Below are 21,350 nucleotides of genomic sequence, written 5' to 3'. Positions count from 1 at the left end.
TAGGGGCGCAGCCATGAGTCGGCACTCTCTGTCCATCATGAATGATCCTTGTGAGCTGAGGGGAGGGGGCGGCAGTGGGGGAGGAAGAATGGACAGAGGAAGATGCCAGGTGTCTGGGGCAGTGGCCGAACTACCAGGCCCTGGCTTTCCATCACTGTTGGGGGGGGGCAAGAGGCAGGAAGGGAGCCCACAGGAGTGCTGCCTGCATGATGATCCTCTTTGGCTGGAGCTGAGTGGTGTAAACCCTGGGCAGGAAGTTACTCTCTGCACTGAGCTGGTGGGCAGCCGTTCATTTCCCTGGGTCAGTATTAAGCAGGGAGCGGAGGAGAGCTGAACCTGACCCCAAGCTTGGCACTGGAGGGCAGCACCTTTACTGGAGCAGAAACGACGAGGCACCGGAATGGTCTGAGGAGGTTGCGGATTAGGGACGTGCGGAGTTCTCTGACTGCTGCTTCTCCCTTCACCAGGAGCCGGTTGGAGCTGTGGTGAGATCTGTGGTCCAGAAGAGGAGCATCCTAGGAGAAGGAATCAGCAGGATCACGGTGAAGGAGGCCAGAGTGCGGGCCACTCTCTTCATACCGCCCAGTGAGTGTCCCCAGAACAGGGGATCAGGGTCCCTGGGTGTGACATGGAGGTTCCCTGGTGTGAAAGGGAATCAGGGTCACCAGGTGTGCCATGGGGGATAGGGGTCACCGGGTGTAACAGGGTTTCGGGGTCACCATGACGTGTGCCATGAGGAATTGGGGTCCCTGGGTGTGCCATGGGGGACTGAGGTCCCCAGGTGTGCAATGGAGGAACATCAGGGTCCCCAGGTGTGACATGGAAAACATCAGGGTCTCTGGGTATGACATGGAGGAACATCAGGTGCCCCTGGTGTGATGTGGAGGATCATCGGGGTCCCTTGGTGTGGCATAGAGGGACATTAGGGTCCCCAGGTGTGACATGGAGAAATATTGGGGTCACTGTGTATGACAGCATAACATAGAGGAGCCATCAGATCAGGGTCACTGGGTATGACATAGAGGAGTTTTTAACCCCTTCCCTTTTTATTTTATTTTTTGGGGGCGGGGGGCGCAAGTAGCTGGTCTTGCCTAGGGCGTAAACTAGTCTAGCACCGGCCCTGCTTATGCTATCATAGCTTATAATTTTCATAGCTACAAAAAAATAGTCATAGTACCATAATAGAGAGCAAAAGTGGGATAAAGTACTCCCAAAGTAGTGTGTTAACAAAATCAGCCAAAAGGGGAAGAGTCTGGACCTCTGTCAGCTTTCTATTGCTTTTTTTTTTGTACATGTTGGGCAGATTCCCCCTCACAGACAACAAAGAAAAATATTTTGTCTTACCTATTTTGTTTTGCTCAAAATTAGTTTTTAATTTTGTTTTTAAGCTGGACTTATTTTTTATACATTGGCAAAAATTAGAACTACTGCCATGCCCTTTCTAGGAAGAATTCCCTTCACTTTCTGCCCTAGTGCTCAAAGTGAAGAAACATGTTATCTATGGGCATTAGGGTGGATAACAGAAAGCTGGCGTTGGTCTTGGATGATAGTATAAGTTATAAAATCATGAGAGAATACAAACAAAGTGTAGAGAGGATCAATGAAAAGGAATTGGTTAAGGAATAGAGAGAGGAAAAGGGGGTGGGATGGAAACCACCCCTGGGATCCAGAGAGTTAATTTTAGTCGCCCCCAGGGCCTTTATCAGATCAGTAATATGATATGATACCTAATTTGTTTTGCACTCACCTTTTCACCTTTTTCACCATCTTGACCCTTTTTGCCCTAAATGATAATGGGAAATTATAAATCTGTTTTGTCTCTTAACAGTTTCTTTAAATTTTGAATCACTTGGTAAGGAAACAGCAAGCGACAATTAAAAAACAAAGGTGTGTGGTTCAGTCCAAAGACCTTAGGACAGTTACCACTGTAGTCATCAGCATACCACCTTATAAAGATTACACCAAATGAACATACAAGTCTGCCATAAATACTAGATAGAAGAGCAGATTTTTGTACTTACCGTTAAATATTTTTCTTGAAGTCTTTTCAGGTGCATAGGAATTTTGTAGTTATAATGGCACCTTCAGGAGATTGGGACACTGGCAAACAAAGAATGTTAAGCCAGCCTCTTTATAACCCTACCTTCAACTGTCGTGCCTCAAAGGTTTGTGAGCAAGCAGTACATAAAACCAATAACAAGTGTGGGGGGGGGGGTTATGTCCTTCAGTGGACTTCAAGAAAATGGGAATCCTATTTTCTTTATCTCCACTGAGCAACGGCCACTGCATGAGCTGACAGATGTGGACCATGATACTATGGTATCTGAATGGATCAGAAGTTGTACAAAGGAAATTCCAAAAATGGAATTGCCATAATAAAGGGGAGAATCAATCTGGTTCAAAGGAAGGATGGTCAGCACTCTGGATAGCATCCAAAAATAAACTTCCTTTGTTGAAAACGCATGTACAATCTCTGTACAATCTCCGTAAATCAGCCAATGCCAGACCTTAATCATAAACCTGGTGCTCTGGACCAGGACAGGTAGTTGCCACTAAGGGAACATTGCTACCTGAAGAATAGTGTCAATTAGCAACAACCAATCATCCACTATAACATAAAAGTTGGAACAATAAACTACCTAAAGAGGAGAGAACAACTTAGATCAATAACTAAAGGGGTTAACACCAGAGAAATACTTACTGCGTCACTTACAGAGATAAAACAAACCCCTAATGAGAAGTTCAAAAGATATCCAATGAAAAAAATGATTTGGAAAACTGGAGTAAAAACCCAAGCCTAGCCTACTTAACCCTCGATCCACTGCTTGAGTGGGAGTTAGACTGTGATTGTCTTTGAGTTACTACTGTAGTCAGACATGGGAGTAAGTCACACATGTGCAAGTCACAAGCAAGTCTCAAGTCTTAGGCTCCATGTACACGGGACGTTGTAAATGGCCGTTTAGGAGCAGTTGGGCGTTTTTTTCAGAAGCCCCTGAACCCACCTACATGTTATCTTATCTGTCCATGTACACAGGGTCGTTTACAGTCATTTGCAGGCAGTTGAGTTCAGGGACATTTTTTGGAACGCAATTATTTGCGTTCGAACGTGTGTTTCCCCGCGTTTCAAATGCAAAAACGCGACCGAGCACGACCGAACGCGATTTTCCATTTTAAAGGGGAATCATTTTTTTGACCTCTAGGAATGGTTCTAAACGCAAACGCCCGCTAAACGCGGGTGCAAACGCAACCTAACGGACATTTCAAACATCCTAAAAATTCCAGCATTCAAAGGGACTTTTAACAACGTCCCGTGTACATGGAGCCTTAACTTTCAAGTCTCAAGCAAGTCCCAAGTTACTGTGGCAAAAAGCAAGCAAGTCAAGTCATTTATTTTGGTCAAGTCACAAATCAAGTCAAAATACTGATCTACCCCAATTTTCCCCTTTAAATTAGTTAAAAGTCAGTGGTCAGGAAAGGTTTTGTTTTATTTCCAACATTAACAAAACTGCTTATTGTTTTTTTCTTGGCATATTAAAGAAACACTTTGAATGCCCAAACAGCTCAAAATCCTTCGTCCAGTCATGTTTCAACACCACAGTCACTAAAAACATGTTAAGTATTTCCATTGTTAAACAGCCAGTGTCCTAAACATCAGAACACACTGAGGTGTTTTAAGTGACTGTGGTGTGAGAAACATAACAGGCACATTCATTTTGATTTAACACATGCAAATATTTAATAACTTAAAAAAGTAAAGTTATTTCGAGTCATATGTCTCAAGTCAAAGTCAAGTCTCAAGTCATGAATACCAAGTCAAAATCAAGTCGAGTCTTTTATTAATTTTAGTCAAGCAAGTCTCAAGTCCTCAAACTGGTGACTTAAGTCTAACTTAAGTCAAGTCATGTAACTCAAGTCCCCCACCTCTGACTGTAGTAGCATTTGAAGTTCTTCTGTCCCACCCATAGATCTTCTGCATTGAGGCAGGTTTACACTCCTTCCACCAGAGATATTGGGAATGACCTTTAAAGGTATAGTAAATCAGACATTCCTTGCATGTTTCCTGGGCGTCCCAGGCACAAAACAAAAATGCTCTTTGCAACAGGCCATCATAGCTGGACTGTAGGACTTTGAGCCAAAAAAAAGGGGTTGTCCTTGAGATAGAGATGTCTTCTTGCATAGATTTTATCCACAGAAACATAGATTAACAAATCTGAGTCACTGCCAACAGGGGATGGAGAATCACTCCAGGATCAAACTGAGAAATAGTAGAAAGTCCAAATGTCTGTCAGTGAAATCCCTAAAGGTAAGAACATTGTCAAATGGTTGAGTGGTATGATTCCTAAAGTGGATAACTGAAATGTCAACAATGTGCAGAGGCCACTTTTCAATTCTTTTGAAAAAATCTTTTTCAAAGGGAAAATGCTAACTCTCATTGTCAAGAGGGAACCATGATTCTATGGGTTGTTTCCAGTCCTCACAGAGGAATGTTTAAATACAGTGTCAATAGGGAAGGTTTTTGTAGTTGTAAGAGCTCTAAAAGACCTTATATCTGGAAGCAGCAGGCTGATCTTCCAATTGCAGGGTAGATACAACGCACCAATCAGATTAGAACCAACACTTTGTAACACTGAGTCATATGGAAGAGAGAGAAGAGAAGATTGAGAGGGCTTTGAATCTGAAATAATAACAGGGGTCTGAGGCTTACTTAGAAGTGAGAAGGGTCAGAATTAGATTCTGTCATCTATGGTGCTTTAGCATGCTTAGAGCCACTTTAAGCAGATTGCTCACAGAATGATAAAAGTATTGTAGTGGATATTAGGGGTCTTGTTGACACATTGAAGGTCTCATCCTCATTACTCATAACTTATTTATTAATGTAAAGCTGAACTCCAGGACTGATGGTTTTTAACCACTTCCCCTTAGGTGGACGTCATATGACGTTTTTGGCTTTGAGAGGGGGATATCTGAATAATACCTGCAGCTGCAGGCATCATTCAGATATAATTTTTTTCAGCCAGCGATTCCCTCATGATGATGATTCCCTTATGATAAGAACAATCATAGCGACTGTTCAGCCGTTGAATGTTCTTACAGGCGGCAGGAGGGGACCCCCCCCCCCCCCTCAGCCCACCAGTGCTTCTACTGGCTCGCCCATGATATCGGCAAGCCGGAAAAGGAATCGGCCACCGGTGGAAGTGTCACCATAGAGACTGTGAGGACCATATGGTCCCCGGCAGTCTCTATGACTCTCGGAGGCCCAGACGCGACGTGATGGTGTTACACCTGGCCTGGCAGTTTTCAATAGTTCACTGATCTCGGCTATTCAACCGAGATAGTTTATTTTTTTTTATTTTTTTCAGGCTTTCTAGCCTGTAGGAGAGATCCGAGGTCTTATTGACCCCAGATCTCCCTATAAAGAGGAGCTGTCATTCACTATTCCTATTACAAGGGATGTTTACATTCCTTGTAATAGGAATAAAAGTGATAAAAAAAATTAAAGGGAAAGTGTAAAAAGAAAAAAGAAAAATAAAATAAAAAATAAAAAAAATTTAAAGTGCCCCCATCCCTACGTGCTCACACGCAGAAGCGAACGCATGCGTTCGTCGCGGCAACGTATGTAAACATCGTTCAATTCATACATGTGAGGTATCGCTGGGAACGTTAGAGCAAGAGCAACAATTCTAGCCCAAGACCTCCACTGTAACTCTAAACTGGTAACCTGTAAAAAAATTTAAAACGTCGCCTATAGAGATTTTTAAGTCCTGAAGTTTGGCGTCATTCCACAAGTGTGCACAATTTTAAAGCGTGACATGTTAGGTATCTATTTACTCAGCATAACATCATCTTTCACATTTTACAAAAAAATTGGGCTAACTTTAGTGTTTTCTTTTTTTTTTTTTAATTCATAAAACAACATGTTTGAAAAAGTTCTGCGCAAATACCATGTGACACAAAAAGTTGCAATGACCGCCATATATAATGTTTGGGGGTTCCAAGTAATATTCTAGCAAAAAATGATGATTTTTACATGTAGGAGCGGAGTGCCAGAAATCGCACGGTATGGAAGTGGTTAAACTTACATTGTTTCAGCTTGGTTGCATTAAACCCTTCATAGCTCACATTCAAAGGGCTATTGGAGACACAAAGAGCGGGGATTGGGAGCATGGCTAGCAGCTTGCTATGGGGGAATTCAGTGGTGGTGTTGAGGAATGAGCCAGGAGAGCCAGCAGTGGACCCGAGAAGAGGAGGATCAGGGCTGATCTATGCAAAACCATTGCACAGAGCAGGTACGTATAACATGTTTGTAATTTTAAAAAAAATAATAATCTTTTACAATTACTTTGAAGAAAGCTGTGATTTTTCTTACCCTTAATCCAGCTTGTCCTTCAATCCCTTGCAAGCCTTGTACACCCTTTAAAAACCAGGTAACAATACATTTCCAATTTTAGACATTACTTACATTGCTTACTTACATTATACACAATAAAATGGCCTAAATGAAAGAGTACAGTGAAGGACTAGCACAATGTGACTATATAAGTATAGGTAAAATTCTGAAGTCTTAACACATAAAATGAATCATGTGTTTCTCTTCCTGATTCATACTGGGCTTTCTTCACACTTGTATAAAGTACTCAAAACCCATACTTGAGTAAAAGTACAAGTGCTCGATCAAAAAGTGACTTGAGTAGAAGTGGAAGTGCTCCATCAAAAAGTGACTTGAGTAGAAGTACTAAAGTATTCAACATTTTTTGTACTTAAGTATTGCAAGTAGTTTTTTTTTTTTAAATTTTGCTACTCAAGTACTGAAAGTAAAAGTACCAGTAGTTTTTTAAAAAAAATGTGCTACTCAAGTACTGAAAGTAAAAGTACAAGTACTGTGTTATGTAGTTATTAAAGAAAGAAGTCAAAAATTTGAACATCATATTGTTTTTTATTATTTCAAATGATTAACCTACAGGCCACAATTGGCTGTAACTTTTTGTAAACAAAAACATATAAAGTATGTCCCTCCCTTTCCCCTTTAAAGCATCCCTCCTTCTCTTCCCTGCATGTTTTTTTTTCTCCACAGCTTATTGGTGTGCAAAATCATATATAAACCATTGTGATATACAACAATATATTCCAATAATGAAATAAAGGAAGAGTGTATGAAATCAAAGTCAATAAAAAGTCCATATATATATATATAATGCCATAATGCCATAATACCATATATATGTGACAAAACAAGATGAATATATTTTCAAAGGTGCAGGAATCAAACAGGTGCTATTCCAAATAATAGGTGCAGACTCCCACCACCTTGTGGATTTCCCCCTTACCTGGCAGATGAAGGTAAGTGCAAAATAATATCCAAATAGACTCTTCCAGTGAAACAAAACTGCAAAACCTGTGCTCTCAACTTCCAGTGAAAAAAGCAAAATCAGCCTCTTAGAAAAAAGGTCTATGTACATTTGTGACTCTCCTTGGTTGGGGGAGGTTCTCTTTCCCCTTAACAGCAGATATGTAGACCATTTTGTTTGTACATACAGTAGCATTTATTGTCGTATGCGCTGATTTACACATGACATTATACACATTTTTTTTGAGCTTCATGAAACCTGCCATCTATTGTTCTGGCAGTGGTAATTTTTTTAATTGTAACGAGTAACTATGCAGCACAAAAAAAAAAAAAAATCGGAGTAGAAGTATTGAAATCATCGAAAAAATGTAGTGAAGTAAAAGTGGAAGCAGGAGAAAAAAATTCTACTCCAGGAAAGTACAGATACCGCCTTTCGGTAATTAAGTACAGTAGTGAAGTAGTTCTACTTAGTTACTATACATCTCTGGCTTTCTTTTACCAGCTACAACTGAAATTTGTTTTCTGGATATTTAAGAAGGTATATTTGACCTATTCGCCCAGCATTTGCCTGTGTTCTATTGCAGTAGTATTTGTATTCATTTTGAAAATTTACCTTTGGTCCAGGAGGTCCAACAGGTCCCATAGCTCCCTATATTTCAACAATAGAAAAGAAATAACCTATTTTTTATTCCATATTATAGGACACACAATTGTTTTTTTTTTTATGGCTACAATTATTACGTATTAGAAGTATAACTATTATATCCAGCAATTTTAGTTATAACATGAATAAAGGTCTTCTATGCCTGTATTTTTAATGACAGAATATATTTTTATATATATATATATATATATATATATATATATATATATATATATATATATATATATACACAAACACCCATACTGTAGGTACTAGACAAATGAGTATACTTAGAAATCATACAATAATACTGTGTCAAGTAATTGCATATATGACTATGTGTTAAAGCTTATCTAAAGCCACGACATTTTCCTTTTGTTTTGGATAGAGTTTAGTTGGGTTAAAACCCTGGTTTTAAGTTATTATTGCTGTATGTGTTCCTTCTGGAGACATTCGTTTTCTCTGGTTCTGGTGGCCATTGTCACTGGAACTGAAAAAGGGAGAAAATCCAAAATGTTGGCCCGTCACCAGTACACAAAGAGAGAAAAAATCTTTTGCTTGGAAAACTTTTTCAGTGACCATTATCTAAGAGAGTATTTATTGTAGAAGTTTACTCTCACTCCCTATTGTGTCTACAGGAAAGAAAGTGAAGGGAGCTTTCTCCACAGGAGGCAAACAAATTGATAGGGGTTTTAACCATGCTGTAGTCCAGGGGTCTCCAAACCATGGCCCTCCAGTTGTTCAGGAACAACAATTCCCATCATGCCTAGTCATGTCTGTGAATGTCAGAGTTTTACAATGCCTCATGGGACATGTAGTTCCGCAACAGCTGAAGGGTGATAGTTTGGAGATCTGCACTCTAGTCTATCTGAAACTGAATAGTTTTTCACTTTAGAAATATTTTAAGCTGAGAAAATACCTAATTATGAGGGTGTCATTACTGGGGTCTGAACCCAAGACATCTGCTGCATCCAGCATTAGCTCTTCTTGATGAGCCACCTGAGATGCTGGACAGCTCCCTCTCTGATCACTTAGAACAATCTTGCCTTGTCTCTTAAACTCTGCTCCTCCTATGAACTTCCTGATTTAAGCCATGTCACTGCAATTACTGTTTGCTAGATAAATGTGCTCTCTCCAGCTGATATCTTGTTTCTTTATGTACCTGCAGCTATCCTTACCTCCACTACCAGTCGTTACTGACCTTTGGCTTATTCTTCAACTATGCTTCCTCTTAATCCCAACATGGAACCATTTGTTATCAACCTTCAGCTTGTTTCTCTACTACATTCTCACTTGATCCCAACCTGCAACCCCCTGTTATCGACCTTTGGCTTGTTTACTGACTACACGTCTGCTTGTCCCTTACCTGATATATCTGCTACTGGACCCTGTCTTGCTCACATCCTGATGTGATGATCTTGAGGACTGTAACCTGGTACTAACTTGCAGCAAAGTCCATCTCCACCATTAAGAGCCCTGGTGAATACCAGTTAGTGCTTAAACCCTGCGCCTTTGGTAAGCCTGTGTCATCTGCCAGGGTGTCTTGCTTGTGTACTTATTCAGCTGTATGGTGGGAGCCTTTCTACTGCTATAGTAACTGGTCTTGGAACCTGACCCCCCAACCGTGACAGAGAGAACAGTACACTTCATAATAAGAAATAAATTGCATAAAGGTCTAGCAGTATATTATAGCATAGCATTATACAAACCTTCTTATACTCTGAGATATTCATATGCATTTTTACCTTATCTCCTTGCATTCCTTTTAAACCCGGTACTCCTGGGTAACCAATCCCTGCTTCTCCCTGTAACAGAGATGCATGTGATGACAGCATTCTAATGCCAATAAAATCAGTACTTCTTTTATCCCTGCATTACTTGTTTTTTTCACATTTGTTTTAATGTTCCCATATTCATCCAATCTATGAAATAATACCTAATTTTGACAAAGGATACCTTGTAAATGTAATTAAGAACCAAGGATGTTTGGAAGGGAATTGCACTGATATATATTGAAGAGATACATTTCCCCTATTAAAAGGGCCTGCTGCAGCACTACAATGAATACGTTTTTACATTTTACTTAGGGGAAGCCTGTAAACTGTAATTAACTCTTCCATTGCCTATTTTGCATATACTGAATCCCATTATTCTTCTTGCATCAGACGTTTAATAAACAAGATCAATGAGAGTATCTGCATACAGACTAGAGTCATAAATAAATGCAGTATGTAACCATTTCTTTCTATTCTTTAATAAAAAGTGAGTTTTTTTCACAGTCAGTGACCTGATACTCCAAAAATATATTACCTTTTCTCCTTTTGTTCCTTGAAATCCAGGAGGGCCATCAAGGCCTATTGGACCAGGTAAGCCAGGTCTGCCCTGTTTATAATCAGAATCATTCCATGGTGAAACAGAGAGCAATGTAAAACATGGGACAAATAACTTTCCAGATATATTTACCTAACTTAACATTCACCACACAAACGTAAATACTGTATGTCATGCATCAATGCAAACTTCAGATCCTACTGATTTACCTAAGTATATTATTTTCTAAATTGCGTTGATTTACAGAGTTGTCCCTATACCATGTATTAATGGGGTATGGTTATAAATGATCATTACAAAGGTGGAAATGTCACATCAATACATACAGTATGTCATAAACCGAACTAGTAACACTTTCTCTTCTTGACCGTAAGTGCATAGGTTTAAATACCTGAAATACACATGTAACAAAGTACATAGTAAATGGAAACCATGTTATACTGCTAAATAATTTCAAATGGTAGGCACTGGGGTAATATACTAATAGAGCCACTGTAGAACAAAAAAAAAAACTGCATGAAATCTAAAGATCCATCACCTTGATTTTGCCGGACACTGCCACAATTGTAGTTCAAAAAGTAATATACTTTCTCTGTGGCCAGTCTGCATGAATACAACCTTTAGACCAAACCACAACCATTTATTTTGCAGCACTACAAATTATGGTATATACAGTGGGTAAAATATTTCTAGCATCCTGGGTCCTGAGGAAGCCTTAAACTGGTGAAACATTGACCTGACTACTGGAAATATACAGACTATATGTACAACAGTATCTTGCTGTATATACAAATTATCTATTATTTCTGGTAGCTATAGTGGGGCATAGGATTTTGATTTTGTCAACATCTGGATCAAGTGGAGGCAGTACATGTCCCAGTGCTATGTGGATTACTTTGTCTTCTTTTTCCATCTGTGCTGTGATTGTTATTCCCTTGGAGTGCTTCATTAATTTTTAATCATGCTGTTTATGTTTGGACATAAGGCTCAATGGGGCTGTAATTCACATTCAAAATTAATTTCCCAAATAATGGTATACCATCAAATTCAGACAACACACAGTCCGTGTGTACCTAGCATTAGAAAAATACATGATGGATCATTAATAATGAAAAAGGTATCCCTAACAGTCGTATTTGACAATGATAACCAGGTTTTTAGCCCAACCACCCATTTCTCCTTGGTGTTGGCCCTGTTCACATACCATTTATGTCATATTTATCTGCAAAGATATACTAATGAAGTTTGATTATGCTCAAAATAATTATATATACTTTCAATTAAGGATTACTTACAGACTCCCCCTGATCTCCTTTATCTCCCTTTGATCCAATCTTTCCACGGGGGCCCTAAAAAAAATATATATATAAAACAGTATTTTGGGCTTATAGCAGATATTTGTTTAATATCTGTCACCTTCTAAAAAACTAATGAGGACAAAAGGGAAAAGGTGGAACACACATAATTATGAATGAAAAAAAAAAACAGGAGGACTAAACATACTCACTTGAGTGCCTGTTTCACCTGGTTCACCCTGAAAGAATGTTATATGAACCAGATAAATACAAAAGAAAATATTATACAGTAACTGTAGTGAAGAAATTAAACTGTGTTTTACTAGAAAACGTGCTAAATGCCAAAAAGCACACGATTACCCTCTAATAGGTTGGTTATAATAATGCACGCTAAACATCAGTCTGCAATACTTCAAATAAGCACAACTCATCTCTAGCTATAGAAAAATCTATCAATATGATCTCCTCTAAAGGAAGACTAACATTTAATTAACTTTTACAAGAGGTTTGCAAATAGCATACATAGGTCCCTAAACAGAAGGCCCATTAGGCTACACAGTAATAGAAAATTGTCATACATTCAGTCCTAAACCATGCTACGTTTAACTTTGAACCATAACTCCTAATTGAAAACATTTGCCCCACAATTTAACTGAATCAAATTGTTTAAAATTCTGTTTGTTAACCACATGCAAAAAGCAGCCATTCTTTTGCATCTAAAATATCTTTCTATTTTCTATCCCATCTATCCACTAAATTAATTTTTAGGCATAAAGCAACATTTTGACCAACACTGGAAGAAACTTTCCAGTTTGCCCAAAAATTGTAAATATATCAGCTCTTTTATTACTCTTTATTTATTATTTTTCTGAAAGACTTTAAACAGAACTTTCAATTAACATTTGAGTGCAAGTAACCTTGGGATAAGTCATTGCTGCTTTCCTTCCTATGGCACAATGATGCCATTTAATGTATACAAAGCATATTTCTATTTTCTGTGGCTATTAAAACATGTATTTATTTGAAATTTGTTGTGCTCAAAGTTCAGCTTTAAGTGGTTAGTGTATTTTGGATAGATGCAGGAGACATAAATACATATATAATATGTATATATTTATTTATTATGTCTCTCAGGCGTGATTGTGCACTGGGTTGGATAGGTCAACACACTTGCCATGGCAATTATTTTGCTTCATCATTTAAAAAATGTAACAGAATAGGAAACACATTGCAATAACCCCCCTTTACCCAGATAAATGAGTTAGCAAGCTGGGTATAAAACAGGGACTATGGTGAGTAGTTCTTGTTGCTGGAGGTAATAAAGAAATGTAAGAAGTTATTGGATGATTCAGTATTACTAGGCACCACCTATAAGTTAAGCATCCTTTTTGACTAGCTTTTTACAATTATGCTATGCCTTATAACTCTGCTTAAAAACAGTTAGTGCAGTAGAAAAACAGAAATATTTTACACAAACCTTGATAGAAAGTCCTGGAGGACCTTGGGGGCCTGGAAATCCTGGAACACCAGGAGGACCAGGAAGGCCAGGAGCCCCAGGATGACCCTTTGCACCCTAGAGTAATAAAACAAACTTTTTTATATGTATTACAATGTAAAACATTTTAAGTCACTCCGATTTTAGGGGTAACAATTTGGCATATTATTCACATAATTCATTCTATTTTGTACTTCTTTATGCAAACACTTACGGGTGATCCAGGAATACCCCCAATACCAGCCAGTCCATCAACTCCCCCAAGTACGTAGCCTGGCTCTCCCTATGCAGGAGAAACAAATACATGTAAATCTTCTGATACTTAATAAGTCATTTTTAGTCCAGTCATGTTAACACCAGTTTTTATAAATTTTGCATTTGTGGCTAGCTTAATATACTTTACAGTGAACAAATTTTATAGTATCTAAAAAGAACCCCGAGTGAGCTATGGTGTAGTATAGAATACAGTATGTTTATTAGGACATTAAAGTGTTTTGTTTTTGTTTTTTGGATAGTGATAGAAAGGATTAGAACCTTTGTTGATTTTTAATGCTATCCAAATCTCTGTCACTGTCCCAGTTCAACAGTTTCACCAGAGAGCAGAAAGTGAGGGAAAATAGCAACACAGATAGAAATTTAAAATATTTATTTTAAGTAGGGAACGTCTAAAACCCTTGAGAAATTTTAATTGCTGTTTGTATCCATTTTGCTAATTTTCCCTCAGGTTCTGTGTGGAGAAACAGTTGTGACAGGAAGTGATGACATTCTCTCTAACAGAGCCCCAAATAGCAGTAAATACCTGATGGATTCTAATTCGCACTCTTTTAAAGAAAACTGTTTTGGCTAGATGTGCACTTTAAACTCATTGTATATGTTATTACAGTCTCAAAAATTGTACATATTCCACAATGATCAGATCATATTGGTTTAACCTAAGCCAGTGTTGTTAAAGCTATGCATTCATAACAAATTCATCTGTTTTTGTTAAGGGAATTAACATCTGATTTTAGAAATATGGTAGCTATACTGTAAATTCACCCAAAATCTACAAGGTAATCTTGTATGCAAAATCTGACTGTCCTCAGAAAACAAAATTGGATGCCAGGTACAAAAACACACGTTTGCTGTTTTGTAAGAGGTGAGAAAGGAAAAAAGTGTCTGCTGTACACTCTGTTGGTGCAACTTTCCTCTTACAGGATAAAAATCGAACAAGGCTGATTTCCTAACCTACAGGATGATCTGTTCTCACACATTACAACCAGATGGTGGGGCAGGGGGACCTTCTGTAGACATAAAGGGGACTGTCATCTATAGTCTAGGGGCACTATTAAGCTTGTTGACAGGTGCAGTTAGCTTGCCTGCCACTAAATGACTCTGCCATTATGGCATGGGAAAGTTCTAAGCAGGTGTTTATAACTTTAGCAAAACTCTTCATGCTGTTTAGTGGGTGGAGTGAGTGCCCATATAAATGCCAACTGTGGGTGGGGCCTAGGAGAGTCCAGAGCTGTCAACGTGCCAATGTAGACCTACACAGGGTTGATATAAAGGGCCCTATGCACGGCTGAATTCCCAAGCAAGGTGGCACAGATCATGTGAGGATTAGCTGGGGTCACCCTGTCTACCCCGGCCCATCACATTTTCACAGCTCTTACTGTGAAGGAGCCTTTTCATATTTGGAGATTAAATCTTTCCTCCAGACGTAAAGAGTGCCCCCTTGTCCTCTGTGATGACCCTGAAGTTAATAATTCAACACTAAGTTCACTATATGGACCACTTATACGTTTATTCATATAGTGTGAAATGTGCTGAAACTGTGCTAATTCCAGTGTATCTCTAGCTGCTCACACTACAATGGACATGTCATTGCAATAAACAGTTATTCAAAGAAAGTGCAGCGCTAAACCAAGTCGCAAAATAAAGACCCCAGATGATGTCTTTGAAGATGAAACGCGCTGGGTTTCTTACCATTCAGGCCATTGCACTATGATCTTGTATACTGGATGATGTTACAAGCGCTTGTTTGTTGGGAATTATGTAAGTTTTCTACTTTTTTAAATACATTTTGGAGATACAGTTTTACACTATGTGGAGCCTCTCTTTATCTCTATGGTCCAACGCACTGTTTTGACACCAATCTATGTGGAGTGGACTCATTGGGTTGTTACGTGTGGAAACCTTTGGAGTCTTCTAGTTCCACTCTTGGACACATTCAAAACGTGGTTGACCCAGTACCTGTATGGGTAACTGAGTCCATAAGTGGTGGAAGGTTTTCACATTGAGGATTGGAGCACAGAAGGTGGCACAATCCTGTTCTGTGATTATTCACTGCACTGGGATATATGTTTTCTATTTTGTGGACTTTATTCCCTTGTTGTTATTATATATATTTCTTCTCATTTTTTGTTCAGTTTGTTTTGGGATATTTATTTTGAGATTTGGTTTAGCGCTGCACATTCTTTGATTATATGTTGATAATGTCCCCTCTTAATCTCCTCTTCTCAAGAGAGAATAAATTCAGTTCCTCTAATTGTTCCTTATAGCTGAGCTCCTCCATGCCCCCTATCAGTTTGGTTGCCCTTCTCTGCACTTTCTCCAGTTCCCCAATATCTTTTTTGTGAACTGGTGCCCAAAACCGAACTGCATATTCCTGATGAGGTCTTAAAATGATTTGTATAGGGGCAAAATTATATCCCCCCTCTCTGAAGTCTATACCTCTCTTAATACAAGAAAGGATTTTGCTCACTTTGAAAAGCGGAGCTTGGCATTGCGTGCCATTATTAAGTTTATGATCTACCAGAACCCCCAGATCCTTCTCCACCATTGATTCCCTCAGTTGCACTCCCCCAGTATGTATGATGCATGCATATTCTTAGCCCCCAAGTGCATAACTTTACATTTATCAACCTTAAACTTAATTTGCCATATTGTTGCCCGATTAAACAGTGCATTGAGGTTGGCTTGTAAGTTGGAGACATCCTGTTAGTACGTTATTCCACTGCATAGCTTAGTGTCATCTTCAAAGACTGAAATGGTTCTTTTAATCTCAGACCCTATATAATATATAAATATATTAAAAAAGTAAGGGCCCAACACTGAACCTTGGGATACACCACTAATAACCTTAGAACATTCAGACTATGAATCATTACTCACTGCTCTCTGAATATGGTCTTTTAGTCAGTTTTCTATGCATTTACAAACTGATTTTTCTAGGCCTGCAGATATAACTTTACACAGTAGCCATGTGTGGGGAAACGTTTTTGCAAAATCCAAGTATACTACGTTCACAGCCACTCTTCTGTCTACAGTTTTACTTGCCTCCTCATAAAAAGAAATCAGATTTGTCTGACAACTTCTGTCTTTCATGAACCCATGCTGTCTGTTACTTAAAATTGTTTTTTCTAGCAAGAACTCATCTATGTGGTCTTTTAGTAAACTCTCTAGTATCTTCCTAACTATAGCAGTTAAACTAACAGGTCTATAGTTACATAGTTGGTAAGGCTGAAAAAAGACACCAGTCCATCCAGTTCAACTTGTGTGTCTGTGTGTGAACGTTTTTAATTTGTCGATCCCTGTATGCTGCAATTGTAAAGATGCCCATCTAATAGTTTTTGGAAGTTATCGATGCTCCCTGATGATACCACTGCTTGTGGAAGAGAATTCCACATCCTTACTGCTCTAACAGTAAAGAAACCTTTACAGTGATTATGGTTAAACCACTGCTCTTCCAATTTCAGTGAATGGCCGCGTTTCTTTTTAAATTCCCTTTCATTGAATAGTTTTTTTTCCCTATGCTAGGGCCACCAGTAAGATATTTGTGGATTGCTATCATATCCCCTCTCAAGCGTCTCCTCTCCAGAGAGAATAAATTCAATGCCTGTAGTCTTTCTCCATAGCTGAGATCCTTCAGTCCCTTTATTAGTTTTGTTGCCCTTCTCTGAACTCTTTCCAGTTCCAGCACATCCTTCTTTAGAACTGGTGCTCAGAACTGGAAGGCATACTCAAGATGCAGCCGGACTAGAGTCTTATAGAGTAGGTGAATTATCCCTTCAGTAAATCCCCTTTTTGATGCATGCTAGTATTCTGTTGTCTTTGCTTGCAGCAGCTTGGCATTGCATGCCATTGCTGAGCCTGTCATCTACTGGGACCTCCAGATCTTTCTCCATCCTAGATTCCCCCAGAGGTTCTTCCCCCAGCAAGTAACTTGCGTTCATATTTTTGCAACTCAAATGCATCACCTTATATTTTTCAACATTAAAACTCATTTGCCATGTAGTTGCCCACCCCATTATATTATTTAGGTCTCCCTGTAAGGTTTCTACATCCAGCACATAAGTTATTGCCCTGTTTGGCTTTGTATCATCCACAAATACTGAGATTGAGCTATTTATCTCATCCTCTGTATCATTAATGAATAAACTAAACAGAATTGGCCCCGGGACAGATCCCTGGGGGACCCCACTTTCCAAACCGAACCATTCTGAGTACTCGCCATTTATCACCACCCTTTCGACACGTTCCTGTAGCCAGTTTTCTATCCAGTTATATACCCTATGGTCCATGTGAAAAAAAGACCTCAGTTTGAAAAGTAAACATTTTTTGGGGGATTGTATCAAATGCCTTCGCAAAATCCAGATATACTACATCCACCAGCCTTCCTTTATCTAGATGACAGCTCGCTTCCTTATAGAATGATAATAGATTGGTCTGGCATGAACAATCCTTTATGAATCCATGCTGATTACTGCTAATGATACTGATTTTATCAGAAAAATCTTGGATATGATCCTTTATCATTCCTTCCAATAGCTTACAATCTATTGATGTTAGGCTGACTAGCCTGTAGTTTCCAGGGATATACTTCTGCTCTTTTTTTAAAAAATATTGATACCACCTTGGCTTTTCTCCAATCAACTGGTACCATTCCAGTCAGTACACTGTCCATAAAAATTATTAACAATGGTCTAGCTATGGCCTGACTGAGTTCCCTAAGGACACTCGGGTGTAAGCCATCTGGTCCTGGTGACTTATTTATGTTAAGTTTTTTAACTCTATTTCTGATACTGACTTCTGTTAACCCTTAGGGTGCATTCTGTGATGTTATTGACATTACAGTCTTGGTTACAATATCCCCCCTTTTCCTTCATGAAAACTAATAATTGTAATGCATTCAAAACCTTTGCCTTCACTTTGTCTTTTGTAACCAAATTCCCTTAATCTTCCTTTATGGGGCCAATATGCCCTGGCCTCACTTTCTTACTGTTAATGTATTGAAAACATGTCTTAGGATTTTTCTTACTCTCCTCTGCTTTGTGCCTTCCGTGTTCTATCTTAGCCATCCTGATTGCGCTCTTACATTTCTTATTGCATTCCTTGTATTGTTGGAATGCTAGCAATGACCCCTCAGCCCTATATTTTTTTAAGTTCTTTTCTTTTGCTTTTATCTGCATTTTTACATTAGAGTTTAGTCACACAGGTTTGATTTTAGCTCTTTTATACTTGTTGAAAGAAACAACTGTAGGTGTCCCTGGGGAATTTGAGTGGAAGGGCTGGAGATGGTAAGTGTAGTAATGAAAGGTATAGAAAAGAATATATAAAATTTCAACATTTATTGATTTATATTAAAATTCAATGAAATACAAAAAATAACATATTTAGACTTTAAAATAACATTCCATATACATATCCTGATAGGGATAATACATTAGGGGTTCATGAAGCAGGGGAGTGTATCCTCCAACATGTTTCGGAATTTTTGTTCATCTAATTCCTTCTTCAGGGAAGTTTATATACACATAACCGTGCATTCACCACCTGGTGGTGAATGCACAGTTATGTGTATATAAACTTCCCTGAAGAAGGAATTAGATGAACAAAAATTCCGAAACATGTTGGAGGATACACTACCCTGCTTCATGAACCCCTAATGTATTATCCCTATCAGGATATGTATATGGAATGTTATTTTAAAGTCTAAATATGTTATTTTTTGTATTTCATTGAATTTTAATATAAATCAATAAATGTTGAAATTTTATATATTCTTTTCTATACCTTTCATTACTACACTTACCATCTCCAGCCCTTCCACTCAAATACCCCAGGGACACCTACAGTTGTTTCTTTTATGAATTCAGTGGGGAAGGGATTTTGGGCTGGTTCGGCATAGCCTTGTACTAACCATTCAATTTGTCTTTTATACTTGTTGCTCCTTGGGATGCACTGACAATACCTTTATTTAGTATGCTCTTGAAGCACTCTCATTCTTCCTCAGTGTTCTTTGTTCCTAGGTTTATATCCATTTAATATCATGTAGCATAGAGTGAAGCTTAGGGAAATTGGCTCTTTTGAAATTCAGCGTACTGGTGTTCCCCTTGTGCTTCTTATAGAAGGGATATTAGGAAGAGACTAGTAAACTAATGGAAGCACTTTGTCCCCTGACCCTCAGCTGCAAATCCTGTGACTCGGTGATAGAGAGCTTAGGGCAGTGGATTTAGTATACATAAAGTAGTAGTCCCAATTCTATGGTGCTCCCAAGGAGAAGAGTCAGGAGGGAAGATGACTAAAAGATGTGTACTTGAACGTGAACTTAAATGTCTGCTGCCGGCTATGCATCCTGGCTAGTAGCACTATGTCAAATGTGAAATGTCACAGAAGTAATGTGAAGATGTGAAGTTGCAGTAAAGTGCTGCAAATGCATTCATGTGAGGACATTCCTTTATACAGGTGTTAGGCCTCTGGCCAGGAATGTGTGTGCAGGCCTCTGGTCAGTAGACATGTTTCCAAAATGGTGACTAAAAAGAAGAGTCAGGGCGAGACTGATAAGATGGTGTAAACATCTGTCCAAGTACAAGTCCCCCTTACAAGCTGGCAAATACGTGGGAAAAGCCATCAGTGCAAGTGATAAGTTGTGAAAGATATGGCTGTGTTCAATTACATGGCAGCACTACTGGCACTTTCCATGGCTTTCATTTCATATTTCAGCCAACGGTCATATACACCATGCACAAGATAAAATTGACAATTCACTGTTTATAGAGAAAAGGGAATGTTAATTTAAAAAAATCACAAACATCTGGCAACCCTCAATTTTTCTTTTTCTAAAATGCTTACTCTGTCGCCTTTTGGTCCATGCGGTCCTGGATATCCTTGAAGTCCCTAAGATACACAAAACTATCATTAATTTTATAACATAAACATAAGAATACAAAAAACAGTATACACAATATACAGATATGCAATATATATATATATATATATATATATATATATATATATATTTTTTTTTTTTTTTTTCAAACATACACACACATACACACATATAATTGTTCATATAGCATAATCTATGTCATATAAGCTCAGGCAGTACCCAGGTTATTAGTTATGCTTTATGTACAACTACAAAAAATCAATGTGTAAAGCCTGCAAACTAATGTTACTAGTACAGTGAGGACTATAGCTAGCACCTGTTCGGGATTGAAGCCTGAAGAAGAACACCACAAGAGGAGGTTTATATAGCTTTAGCAGCAGTTGTGAGATTTGGTTAATCCTTTTATGCCAAGTCTTACTCTTTAAACAAGAAATGCACATAAACCCACGTGTACAACTCTGCAGCCTGTTCAGATGTATTTGCAGAATTGGTGAGAAGAAAAGAAAAAGAAAGATAACAGAGTAACATAAGGAAAGAACATTTCAGGTAATAAAGGGTGGCTATTGTAAGTTTATTATATCCCAAAAAACAACATTCAAGTTCCCATTAATGTAAAATTTATGTAAAAATTTTTAAATGTTACTGAAGCCAGGACCCTGCATTCACTATATCTGGTCTCCCACAGTACACAGAACATAGAAATTAAATTTTTATAGTAAATATTAACTGCTAAATACCTTTTCTCATCAGCAGTATATAGCAGCCTTATGACTTCTATCAGTGTCTGCTCGAGCACTGGTTAAAGCTTGTAGGAGGAGTTAACATTCTACGCCCTATGAGGCTGCATGACCCTTGACCCTCTGGCTGTACAGTGCTGTTTGCCCTTGTGTTGATCACATGCACCCTCTCAAAAAAAAAAGGAACTGTCTAGCAATACACACCTAATTGAGCGTGTGCAGAGTCTGTCCAAGGCTCTGTACTATTAGCAGATGGATTGGGGACAGTAGAATAAGGGAGTAGGATCAGAGAAAACGGGATCAAATAGCCTTTTGACACAATGCAGAGAATTAACCCCTTAGGTTCCACAGTGA

The 21,350-nt window shown here is 38.6% G+C and overlaps 1 protein-coding gene across 1 annotated transcript in view; it reads right to left on the bottom strand.

Annotated features, from left to right (window-relative positions):
* The window catches only part of LOC309552573 (uncharacterized protein), a gene marked incomplete at both ends in the record, with an annotated part of 487,483 nt that overhangs the window by 363,215 nt on the left and 102,918 nt on the right, over positions 1-21,350 (bottom strand). The window contains 10 exons of the mRNA XM_082253522.1: positions 1,748-1,783; positions 6,368-6,412; positions 7,959-7,994; positions 9,734-9,793; positions 10,299-10,370; positions 11,615-11,668; positions 11,827-11,853; positions 13,092-13,187; positions 13,324-13,392; positions 20,223-20,267. Coding sequence (XP_082109648.1) covers positions 1,748-1,783; positions 6,368-6,412; positions 7,959-7,994; positions 9,734-9,793; positions 10,299-10,370; positions 11,615-11,668; positions 11,827-11,853; positions 13,092-13,187; positions 13,324-13,392; positions 20,223-20,267 — 540 coding nt within the window. The remainder of the gene's footprint in view (positions 1-1,747; positions 1,784-6,367; positions 6,413-7,958; positions 7,995-9,733; positions 9,794-10,298; positions 10,371-11,614; positions 11,669-11,826; positions 11,854-13,091; positions 13,188-13,323; positions 13,393-20,222; positions 20,268-21,350) is intronic.

This window comes from Pelophylax lessonae (genome assembly GCF_965119305.1).
Source record: "Pelophylax lessonae genome assembly, chromosome: 4".
Lineage (NCBI taxonomy): Eukaryota > Metazoa > Chordata > Amphibia > Anura > Ranidae > Pelophylax > Pelophylax lessonae.
Note: the sequence above shows the minus strand (reverse complement) of the source record. Positions and strands in the feature narration are given on the sequence as shown.